The following is a 12,839-nucleotide window of genomic DNA, read 5'->3' as shown; positions in this document are numbered from 1 at the left end:
GCCTGCTTCAACTGAAGCCTCCCCTAAGGCCTCCCGCTGTGACTTGGTACCTCAACGTGGTGTTAGCTCAGCTGATGAAAGCTCCTTTTAAACCACTGCACACCTGTGTCATGAAGTACCTGATCTGGCAGGTCACATTTTTGGTGGCAGTCACCTCAGCGTGCAGGGTCAGCGAGCTCCAGACCTTAGTGACTTATCCACCATACACTAAGTTTTATTTTGACAAGGTGGTTTTGCGTCTGCACCCTAAGTTTTTGCCTGAGGTGGTGATGGACTTCCATCTTAACCAGTTCATTTTACTACCAACATTCTTTCCCAGGCCCCATTCGTACCAAGGCAAACAAGCACTGCACAGTTTGGAGTGCAAGCAAGCCTTAGCATTCTGTCTGGAGTGGACAGAAGCCCATAGACGGCGTTGCCGTTACTAAACAGACACACTATCCAATTGGCTAGCAGATTGAATCTCTTTCTGTTATGCCCAGGTGGGACTGCATCTTGGGGGTCATTTCAAGGCTCATTCTGTCAGAGCCATGGCAGCATCTGTAGCCCACTTGTGAGCAGTTCCCATGGAGGAGATCTGCAAGGCTGTGACATGGAGTTCTCGCCACACATTCTCATCTCACTATTGTCTGGATAAGGATGGCCAACGCGACAGTAAGTTTGGTCACTTTGTCCTTTGGAATCTGTTTTAGTGTAGAACCCAACTCTCCCCACCTAGAACCGTTTGTTTGGGTTCAGGCTGTCTCCCCCCTCTGTTACCAACAGCACTGTTGTTGTGCCCATTGGCACCTGGTTGGGTGTCTGTCAGTCCCTTTTTTGTGTTGGGAAGCAGCCTGTAACTAGGGATTCACCCATGTATGAGGACTACCATCCTGCTTATCCTTGGAGAAAGCAGAGTTACTTTCCTGTAAATTGCTCTTTGAGGACAGCGAGATGTTAGTCCTCACGAAACCCACCCGCCACTCCACGGAGTTGGGTTTCTTCTCATTTTTAATTTATATATGATTCTATGTTATAAGACTGGAGAGGGACCCCCACATGGATGCGTGGTATTGGGCTTGCTGGGCATGCCCAGTGTGCCAAGTTAAAGTTCTAGAAATTTTGACATGTTTTCCGTGATGTCACCCATGTGTGAGGACTAACATCCTGCTGTCTTCGAAGAACACCTGTTACAGGTAAGCAACTCTGTTTTCCAAGGGATCCCTCCCACTTGGGATCCAGAAAGAGCCTGAAGAAACCAGAGAAGTAACAGAAAATCATTTAATTGTAAGTAAGAGCAAAATAAAGATTACGGAGGAACCCTTCTGGCTCCTTCACCCCCTGGGGAGAGAGAGAATTCACCTCTGTGTATAGGACATTGTTAACCATTTTTACTGGGATTTGGAATGGGGTTTCCACCCAGCTAAAGGAGGCCATGCCCACCTAGAACTCCACTTAACCAAGTCCTGAAGGGTGGAAGTTTCCTTGGCCCTGATGAGATTTGTGCACAGATAGAGGGGAAAGACTGTAATAAACAAGAGAGAGACATTGTGGTGTAGAGAATCTTTTTTACTGCCATTCTACATTCTGAATGCCCAACAGTAAAGGTATTCTTTCTGGACACTAACTAAGTGACTCTGCCTGTTTATTGGGCTTAATACTGCACCCACATGGATGAAAAAAGGCCCCACTCCTCAGGAGTAGAGAAAGAGAGCACTAAGTCACCCCTAGCACTCTGGACCCTGGAAAAGATTCCTCTTCCCACCCCCCCCCCCCCTTTAAATAAAGGATCCATGCCCTAGTGAAAAGAGACTGTGAAAGAGCTGCGCCATCAAATTCAAAAAGAAACTAAAAACATTCCTGTTCAACCAAGCCTACACAGAATAGACCCTCCCTTCCCTCTATTGCTCATACCCCCTAGGTGACCGCCCTTTTCCTTATATTAAGGAATCTAATCACAATGTACATTGTTGTCTTCTTGTTATGATTCCTCTTGTTATGATTCCTCTTCCCACCCCCCCCCCCCTTTAAATAAAGGATCCATGCCCTAGTGAAAAGAGACTGTGAAAGAGCTGCGCCATCAAATTCAAAAAGAAACTAAAAACATTCCTGTTCAACCAAGCCTACACAGAATAGACCCTCCCTTCCCTCTATTGCTCATACCCCCTAGGTGACCGCCCTTTTCCTTATATTAAGGAATCTAATCACAATGTACATTGTTGTCTTCTTGTTATGACCTCTTGTTGATTTCTTGTTGTTTAATCTATTTTCCCTACTGCTCTAGGTTAACCCCCTGCCCAGTTCGCCTCCCCTGTTGAAATGTACTTCTAAATCTTTTGTTAATATGTGAACCGGTATGATGTCCCCACTAATACCGGTATATAAAAGTTTCTAAATAAATAAATAAATAAAAAATAGCCAGGGGTTCCAGCCCCAGAGAGAAATAAATAAGATTATGGCCTCATCAGAGTGCAACTCACCTCCCCAGAACAACAGGAGTGGGATGCAAACACTTTTCATTGAACCTCCTGTGGTCTTTTGGGACGAGTAGTGAGGAGAAAGAGAAGAAAGCAAAGGACAGGAAGTGAGAGGAAGGAAGATTGGTGAGTAGCAACAGTGTTCATGCAGAGAGACATCATTGAAACAGAAGAAACCAGCTGACTGACCCACATGAAAAAAAGAGGAAGTAAATGTCATAAACTGCAGTAGAGGAGAAGGAAATTGACACACTGCTGAGAAGGCTGGGAAGATGGAGGGCTATAAAAAAAAAAAACTGTTGAAATTGCAGAAAGGGATACAAAGATAGGGACAAAGGGAAAGAGGATCCTCACTACAGCTGTACTTACAGATATCTTTTGTGCAGTTTACATGAGAAGCTCAAGTTTCAATATCTTTTATTTTTGAGCCAATAAGCCTAAGAAGGGTACTAACTGCAGCCATGATTCTAGAAAGCTGCATTTTTGCAGAGTTTGATTACTTTGATTTAGTATTCCAACTAAGTGTATTCAGTCTTTAATAAAACAACTGCCTGTTTGGCAGAGAGCGTGCAGTCCAGGAGTTGCGTCGACATGGCCTGTCTGCATCATCTGTGCGTACCTCATCTCCAGTTTGTTCAACATTGAGATCGCCACCATCCCCAGAACGCTCAATCTTAAGATCAACTGATCGAGGAACAGACAAATCAGCAGAAAAGTAAGTACTTCACTATGATGTTGAAGTCAAACCAGATGTTGAGGTGTGGATATGTCTTTGAAATGCAAGCATTTTCAAAGTACTTGAACTGAGTGTAAAATGTAAAACTGATGACAACAGTAGAACAATTTAGCCGTATTCAGCACACTGGAATTTTGATGTAATTTTTTCTAAAATCTGTTTTATTGCTTAGGTTAGCATATTTTTATTAGCTGTTACCTAAACATATGTACACTTTTAGTGGCTCAGACTTAATTTTTTTCAATTCAGTGCTATATTCTTTTAGTTGAAAAATCAAGTCCTTGAGCACTCCTTGCACCCCAAGCAAGTCTAGATACCACGGTAACCAAAATATGTAAATTAATCTAGTTCTTAGGCCACTGTTTCCCAACCTCTTCAAGCCCAAGACATATCTTTACCAAAAATGTGACAGTCAGTCAGACATGGAAGGAGGCCTTATGGACAGAAGAAGAGCTGAAAGCCTCGCCAGTCTCTCTTTGAAATTTTAAAACAAAAAGAGAAGGGGGCCAGAGGCATATATGAGCCTATCATCATGGACAAGTTCCTTCTACATGTGAGTCCAGAATAAGGAAGAAATCGTTATATGGGCAGCTGACTCAGTTTGCTTTCCTTGGCTGCTGCTGTAGCTGCCAGAGTTGCTTCACTGCTGCTATTGCTTCCAATAGTCAAAGTGAGTCACATCCAGTGCTCTTTGCGGCTTTCTCCATCTTATTCACCTTGGGGATAGGATAGATGCTGAAAAGACTCAAGAGGGGAAGAGGAGGTGCAGTGTGCAATGTGTGTCTGCACAAAACAAAGCCCATCTATCCATGCCCTGCATGCTACCCATTAATTACTACACTTCAGGGCCATTCCTGGAAACTCTCCAGATTTCCCCGGAGACTCAGAGAATTTGCATTACATAATTTCGTAACAACGGCAGAAAAAGACTAAAAGGTCTATCCAGTCCACCCAGCAAGTTTCTAATGGTAGTAACTGCCGCTGCATGCAAGTTACACCCCCATGTTTCTGTTAGATAGGAACTGCCACTCTGTGCAGGCTACCCCCAAGCCTTATGTTAAGGGTAGTAATATTAGCAATCAAAACAAAGCACTGTGAAACCCATAACAAAATTACTGCTAACAACGTTTTTTTTACAGGATGAGCAGCACTAATCACTGGGTCGCTGGGGAAATACTAAAAAGTTCTGGGGCTCTCTGTTTACTGCTCCAGTCTGTCTTCAGTATGCCTGCAGATAGGGAAAGGTTAAGCATGGAGCACACATACTGCAAGCAGCATATGAGGAGAAACTGTAGAAGGGCTGCAACAGACGGTCTGCAGCTGTAATTCCAGTACATGGATGCACTCAGCTGAGGGTAGAGTGAAGGTGCACAAGTCAGGGAGATGTGACTTATGGAGGGGTGGGAGCAAAGAGTGCTTTGGTCAAGGAGAGAAGAAGGGGAAGAATAAGGGATCATCCCTGGAGGGAGGGAAGTGGGTAGTGGTGGATGGGAGGGGAAGAGAGAAAATGTGGATTAGTGGGAGATGGTTGTGAAAGAGAGAAAACTAATACACTATTCATCTCCCTCCCCCCCCCCCCCCCCCAATCAATAGCAATCTCAGGGTACTCATAACTAAAGTTGCCATAACTCAAAAGGTCCAGGGTTCATGCTCTAGCTAAAAAAAATTTAAAAAAAAAAAAGGCATGCAAGACTACACATGTTCTCAGAAAGGAGCTCATACACATTTTAAAGCTATTGTTGGTGTCTCTTATTTATTTATTTATTTAGTAACTTTTATATACCGACGAACGTTGGGAACATCTCGTCGGTTTACATATAACAGAACTGAGCAACAGGCTTTACAATTTTTGCGTAATTAGATAATTAAATAAGGAACATTCAGAGCATACAAATAACAGATTAGATTATATAAGTAAAATTATAAAAGTGTGATACATGAAAGAGGTTATCTAAAAGGGGGTGGGGGGGTGGGGAGGGGGAGATTCTGATATATAGGGGGTATCCACAATTAAAGGAGGTATATATACACGTGATTGGGAACAAATTTTTTATATATAAGTTTTTTATATACAATATGTAGTCCTGATAAATTCACTTTATGGGGGGTGAGGGGGAAGAGGTAGTTTAGAGTAGAGGGAGGGGGTGAAAAGGAGGTGGAAAATAGGTGGGGGGAGAGGGAGGGGGAGAGGTTAGGAGTTGTAGGGGGTTAGAGTGGTTGTGTGAATATAAGGGGTAGAAGTAATTGAGGAGCTAGGATTGGAGACCCAGGTCTGCGGGGGGGGGGAGGGGGGTGAGAGTGAATGTGTGTATATTAGGTATAAGAGTGTTTGAAGAACCAGGTCTTCAGGTTTTGCCTGAATATTTTTGGGCAAGTTTCTTGGCGGAGGGAGGTAGGTAGCTTGTTCCAAAGAAGCGGGCCTGCTAGGGATAGGGCTCTTTCGTTTGTGGTGCGGAGTTTAGTAAGCTTAGGTGAGGGGGTGTGTAATGTAGCTAGATATTGTTTTCTGGTGGGTCTATTGCTGTTGTGAAATGAGAAGTGTTCTTTGTACCAGTGCATGTTCTGGTTGTGAAGAGATTTGTGTATTAGGGTGAGGGCTTTGAAGGCAATTCTAGATGCTACGGGTAACCAATGTAAATGTTTGAGAACCGGAGTTATGTGATCATTTTTGTGGGTGTTGGTGAGTATTCGGGCGGCTGCATTCTGGAGGAGTTGTAAAGGCTGTATGGTGTTTTTAGGCAAGCCTAATAACAGGGAGTTGCAGTAATCTATTTTCGTTAATATGAGGGCTTGTAATATGGTGCGGAAGTCATTGAGATGTAGGAGAGGTTTAAGTCTTTTTAGGGTGTGCAGTTTGTAGAAGCAGTCTTTGAGGGTATTATTGATGAATTTCTTGCAGTTGAGGTGACAGTCAATGGATACGCCGAGGCTCCGAACATGGGTGGGAAAGGTGAGGTTAGTAGTAGGAACATTGTTGTGTGTGATAGTGGGGGTCATAAAAATGGTGGGGGTGATATTAGGGGGTGATATGTGGATGAGTTCCGTTTTAGTAGCGTTGAGGGCGAGGAAGTTGTTGGATAAGAGGCTGCTTATTTCAGAGAGGGCGGATTTCCAAATTTCCATAGCTTTGTGTATTGAGTCTTTAATAGGAATAAGTATCTGCACATCATCGGCATATATGAAGTGCGGAAGGTCAAGTTTAGCAAGGAGATGGCAGAGGGGGAGGAGATATATATTGAAAAGAGTAGAGGATAGAGATGAGCTTTGGGGTACTCCTTGAGCGAGGTTGTGTGGTTTGGAGGTGGAGTTCCCCATTTGCACGCTAAACTGTCTATCAGCTAGGTATGAGTGGAACCATTCTTGTTGCTTGTTGCTGTGAGGCACTAAGCAGAGCCCAAATTCTGGCTTGGCTCTGAGCTTCAGGCAGTGATGACTTTTCTGTGCCATACCAAACCATGTCTGAAAGCACATCAGTTTGCTATGGCACAGTGATTGGGAAAAACTGTTGTAGACTAAATATATGCATCTGGATAATAAATGTTCATTGTGGTTCTCTGACTAGCAATAATAATGAGCCACGCAAGACAATATATCACATGATCTTCATTTTGTGTGTTCTCTGGAAGAATGTTTCCGGAGTTTCTAAGAAAGCTTCCCTTGTACTTCCAGACTTGATGTTTATCTGTTTGTTGTTTTTTGTTGTCAGTTGGAGGACGCCTACCAAACTATTGCAACTGCCATTTTTCTGGTCTTTCTTAATCTTTCCAGAATTTTTTATTTGTCAGATTGTTTTTTTTCAATTTCCTATCTATAGCGCTCCTAGTTAGGCATTTAAACCATTTTCAAACTTTATTAAATGTTGTTGCTATTACCACTTTAGCTTCAATGCCACTGAACCATGCTAGACACTTGGCCTTTTCAGGGTTCATTCTTCTTTGGATCATATTGTTAGAAGACAATATTTTACTTTCAAATTTGCTTTATACATTTTCCACACCAAGATGTCCAGGAAGCAGGCCACCGATTTTGAGTTGCACCAGATGCTCTCAGAATATCTATTACCAGAGTTGTACAGATGCCTGAAAAAAGGTCCCAATAACTCTTGCTCTGACCTTTGCCCCATATGTAACCTAGAATGCTTTAGGCCTGGCAGGAGTCTCTGCACCTACCTATCTAATCAGAATAAGTCAAAGTTAGCCTCAAAACCTGATAAAAAAAAGCACTGGGAACAGAGTCTGGGTACACTGATGGCCAAGTCCAGTCACCCCCACCACTTTGACTTAGGCCCAAAGCATGAACCGGCTTTGGGCCTAAGTCAAAGTCACTAAAAGGGACAAAGCAGGTGAGCTCCTAGCCTCGTGCGGAGGTGTTAGTCTCCTCACACATGAATATGAGATACCAGTTGATACATGGTTATATAAATGATGTACGAGACCCTATCTCGTACATCATTTAATTCTCATCCTCCAAAGCAACCATACTTGGATCAGTTGGTCTCCCTTAATACTAGTCTGAGCCAGTCTCTCAAAGGCAGAGAGAGAAGCTTTAGAGGAATTCCTTTACACTGCTTTAATGGATATTTAATCACTTACATTTTGTCACTAGGGCCATTCAACTTGAAGTTAGACTGCATGAAAAAGAGGCCAATTAAATGAAAAACATTAATAAGAAAGGCTAAGAGAGAATTTGAAAAGAAGCTGGCTGTAGAGACAGAAACTCACAATAAAAACTTTTAAAATTATATTCAAAGCAGGAAGCCTGCAAGCAAGGAAGATGAAGCCATCGCGGAAAGACTAAACACATTCTTTACTTTGGTGTTCACTAATGAGAATGTTGGGGAGATATCCATTCCAGAAATGTTTTTCAAGGGTGATGATTCAAATGAATTGAATCAAATCGTGATGAATCTGGAAGATGTAGTAGGCCAGATTGACAAACTGAAGAGTAGCAAATCGCTGAGACCAGGTGGTATTCACCCCAGTGTTTTGAAAGAACTCAAAATGAAATTTTAGATCTATTACTAGTAATTTGTAAGAACATGCCATACTGGGTCAGACAAGGGTCCATCAACCAGCATCCTGTTTCCAATAGTGGCCAATCCAGGCCATAAGAACCTGGCAAGTACCCAAAAACTAAGTGTATTCCATGTTACCATTGCTAGTAATAGCAGTGGCTATTTTCTAAGTCAACTCAAATAATAGCAGGTAATGGACTTCTCCTCCAAGAACTTATCCAATCCTTTTTTAAACACTGCTATACTAACTGCACTAACCACATCCTCTGGCAACAAATTCCAGAGTTTAATTGTGTGTTGAGTGGAAAAGAACTTTCTCAGATTAGTTTTAAATGTGCCACACGCTAACTTCATGGAGTGCCCCCTAGTCTTTCCATTATCCGAAAGAGGAAATAACAGATTCACATCTACCCGTTCTAGACCTCCCATGATTTTAAACATCTCTATCATATCCCCCCTCAACCGTCTCTTCTCCAAGCTGAAAAGTCCTAACCTCTTTAGTCTTTCCTCATAGGGGATCTGTTCCATTCCCCTTATCTTGTTAGCCCTTCTCTGTACCTTCTCTATCGCAATTATATTTTTTTTGAGATTCGGCGACCAGAATTGTATACAGTATTCAAGGTGCGGTCTCGCCATGGAGCGATACAGAGGCATTATGACATTTTCCGTTTTATTCATCATTCCCTTTCTAATAATTCCCAACATTCTGTTTGCTTTTTTGACTGCCGCAGCACACTGAACCGACTATTTCAATGTGTTATCCACTATGATGCCTAGATCTCTTTCTTGGGTTGTATCACCTAATATGGAACCTAACATTGTGTAACTATAGCATGGGTTATTTTTCCCTATATGCATCACCTTGCACTTGTCCACATTAAATTTCATCTGCCATTTTGATGCCCAATTTTCCAGTCTCACAAGGTCTTCCTGCAATTTATCACAATCTGCTTGTGATTTAACTACTCTGAACAATTTTGCATCATCTGCAAATTTGATTCTCACTCGTCGTATTTTTTTCCAGATCATTTATAATTATATTGAAAAGTAAGGGTCCCAATACAGATCCCTGAGGCACTCCACTGCCCACTCCCTTCCACTGAGAAAATTGTCCATTTAATCCTACTCTCTGTTTCCTGTCTTTTAGCCAGTTTGTAATCCACGAAAGGACATTGCCACCTTTCCCATGACTTTTTACTTTTCCTAGAAGCCTCTCATGAGGAACTTTGTCAAACGCCTTCTGAAAATCCAAGTATACTGCAGCTACCGGTTCACCTTTATCCACATGTTTATTAACTCCTTCAAAAAAGTGAAGCAGATTTGTGAGGCAAGACTTGCCTTGGGTAAAGCCATGCTGACTTTGTTCCATTAAACCATGTCTTTCTATATGTTCTGTGATTTTGATGTTTAGAACACTTTCCACTATTTTTCCTGGCACTGAAGTCAGGCTAACTGGTCTGTAGTTTCCCGGATCGCCCCTGGAGCCCTTTTTAAATATTGGGGTTACATTAGCTATCTTTCAGTCTTCAGGTACAATGGATGATTTAATGATAGGATACAAATTTTTACTAATAGGTCTGAAATTTCATTTTTTAGTTCCTTCAGAACTCTGGGGTGTATACCATCTGGTCCAGGTGATTTACTACTCTTCAGTTTGTCAATCAGGTCTACCACATTTTCTAGGTTCACCGTGATTTGGTTCAGTCCATCTGAATCATTACCCATGAAAACCTTCTCCAGTACGGGTACCTCCCCAACATCCTCTTCAGTAAACACCGAAGCAAAGAAATCATTTAGTCTTTCCGCGATGGCCTTATGTTCTCTATGTGCCCCTTTAACTCCTCGATCATCTAACGGTCCAACTGACTCCCTCACAGGCTTTCTGCTTCGGATATATTTTTTAAAGTTTTTACTGTGAGTTTTTGCCTCTACAGCCAACTTCTTTTCAAATTCTCTCTTAGCCTGTCTTATCAATGTCTTACATTTAACTTGCCAATGTTTATGCATTATCCTATTTTCTTCTGTTGGATCTGTCTTCCAATTTTTGAATGAAGATCTTTTGGCTAAAATAGCTTCTTTCACCTCTATCATTAAAGCTATCATTAAAATTTCCATTGTACCTGATGACTGGAGGGTGGCCAATATAACCCATATATATATATATAAAGGGCTTCAGGAATGATCCAGTAAACTATATACCGGTGAGCCTGACTTCTTGGAGGATGAGCAGGATGTTGTTGAAATCACCACCCACGGAACCCCCATGCTGGTTCCTTCCACTCGGCTTCGCCTCCGGTCCCTGCCTGGGATGTCGGCTGCCACTGCCTGCCTTTATGATTCCTCTCCGCTCGCACCCGCCAATGCAGGGGCCTGCTTGGCCTCACTGTGCATGAAACACCACCAGTTTCTGACCCCACCTGGGGTTCCCCCTAGGCGCGCGTGGCACCAACAGCTATTTAAAGGGCCTTCGGTGGGGAAACCTGGGACCGCCCCGGAGGATGATGTCATCAGCGTGGGACTATATAAGGCTCCCTTAGGCTGTACCCAGACGGCTTGGCAACGAGTCTTCTGCGTTGCTTCTCTCGGGATCCTGTGCTTCTCCTTGAAGAACTCCTGTTCCACTACCTGACTCCTGCTCCAGGACCAGACCTTGCGCCCTTCTTCCTGGAGTCTCTTCGGATGGACCTCCTGGCTCTGAACCTTGGACTGGACCTCACTCTGCTCGTCTGCCGCCTGCCTCTGAACCTTGGACTGGACCTCACCCTCTGGCAGGATTGTGGCTCTTGGCCATTCCTGACCAGCCTGCCTTCTGACTCCAGGCAGGCGCCCGCCTCCTCCTCCTCCTGCTGCTGGCTCCTGAACTCTGCCTGTCTTGTCTTGCCTGCCAGCCATCCGACTCCAACCTCGTCCAGTTCTGGACCCGGCACCTATACCACACCTCAGGGGCCCACCTAAGTCCAGCCGGTCCCGGCAACCAAGGGCTCAACCCGCGGGGAACGTGGACTGGTATTGGCGAAGCTCCAGCTGGCCCCTGTCTTCCTCCGGCCTTACCTCCTGACATTGGGGACCTGTCGGGGTTTACCCTCTCAGGTAGCGTCAACCCCAACTCAGGCTAGGGGGTCCACAGACCACGCCGTGGTTTCTACAAAGGTAGTCCTCACAAATGGGCGACATCATCAGATGGAACCCGGCATGGAACTTTGATCTCCAGGAATCTAGAACTTTCAAATATGCCCTACTGAGCATGTGCAGCTGTAGTCATCACCCTCATAATCTAGGAGTACTTCTAGATTCAGACTTATGAATGTCCAATAACATTTCTGCAATAGTAAAAAAAAGAAAAAAAATCTCATACAAAATCCACATGTTGAAAAAACTAAAACACTTACTTTACATTGACTTCCATACATTTCTACAAGCTTTAATCTTAACAGGACTAGACTACTATAATTCCCTCTATCTAGGTCTTCCTGATGTTGCATTCCACCCTCTTCAATTGGTCCAAAATACTTCTGCTAGTCTTGTCACAAATTCACACTGTAAAGACCACATCACCCCGATTCTGCAAGCTCTCTACTGACTTCCAATCTGACAACATGTACAATTCAAAGTCCTAACAATAATTCATAACTTAATTTACAACCCATCTACAATATGGCTCTGTTCTTCCCTAAGTCTCTATCAACCACCACACCAATTACATTCACTGGATAAATGCTTATTAGAAATTCCTACTGTCAAGATGGCTAGACTGGACCTTACAAGAAAATGTGCCTTTTCAGTCACAGGTCCTACTCTCTGGAACTCTCTCCCCAACTCTATTAGATTGATAACAAACAGCAAAGAATTCAAAAAAACACTCAAAAGTTACTTATTCTCCTCCATTTTTAACAATTCCCACACAACACCATGAGCTTTATATTTCTTCCTATCTTTTTTATTACTTTTAACTGCACTTTATTATATTTTATTGTATTATGAACTTGTATTTTTATTTTTCTTCCTCTTCTACTTTTACTTTATGAATTTTCATATTTCTACTCTTATTATATTGTAAACCGCTAAGATCTCACTTAATGTTTGTATAGGCGGTATATAAATGATTTTAAATAAATAAATAAGAGTCTGGGCCTCAATGGATTCCCTCTGGAATTCTGTAAAGCTTTTGCAGAGCAGCTTATTCCAAAGCTGTATACACTGTTTAATTATTTGAGAACTTTGGGAGCCAATGCTAGAGGCATTGATAGTCTTGAAATATTTATTTATTTAAAGGCTTTTATATACCGGAGTTCATGCACTTGTGCATACCACTTCGGTTTACACAGAACAAGGAACAGAAAATTACATCAAACAGATTGAACAATTAAACAAATGTACAATTACATCATTCAAAGGGACCCGCTTGACTGCTCTTCATATCCTATCTCGTTCATCATTACTAATATGAAACTCTTTGTGAAAGTTCTCCAATTTCGTATGGAGGAGGCTATCACCAGGTTGATTTATACTGATCAAACAGGGTTTATAATGGGGCGCTAGTTCACAAATAACACTCAACTCTATTTTAATATATTACATATAGCTGAAAAAAAAAGTGATTGCGGGAGCAGTAATATCCATGGAATCGATAAAG

The 12,839-nt window shown here is 42.6% G+C and overlaps 1 protein-coding gene across 2 annotated transcripts in view; it reads left to right on the top strand.

Moving 5' to 3' along the window:
* The window catches only part of CEP135 (centrosomal protein 135), a 435,470-nt gene that overhangs the window by 402,570 nt on the left and 20,061 nt on the right, over window positions 1-12,839 (top strand). For both annotated transcript variants that reach the window (XM_029587343.1, XM_029587336.1), the window contains one exon: window positions 3,019-3,171. In XM_029587343.1, the coding sequence (XP_029443203.1) occupies window positions 3,019-3,171 (153 nt within the window). The remainder of the gene's footprint in view (window positions 1-3,018; window positions 3,172-12,839) is intronic.

The sequence above is a fragment of the Rhinatrema bivittatum genome, chromosome 1, assembly GCF_901001135.1.
Source record: "Rhinatrema bivittatum chromosome 1, aRhiBiv1.1, whole genome shotgun sequence".
Taxonomy (NCBI): domain Eukaryota; kingdom Metazoa; phylum Chordata; class Amphibia; order Gymnophiona; family Rhinatrematidae; genus Rhinatrema; species Rhinatrema bivittatum.
This window is presented reverse-complemented; position numbering and strand designations above follow the sequence as displayed.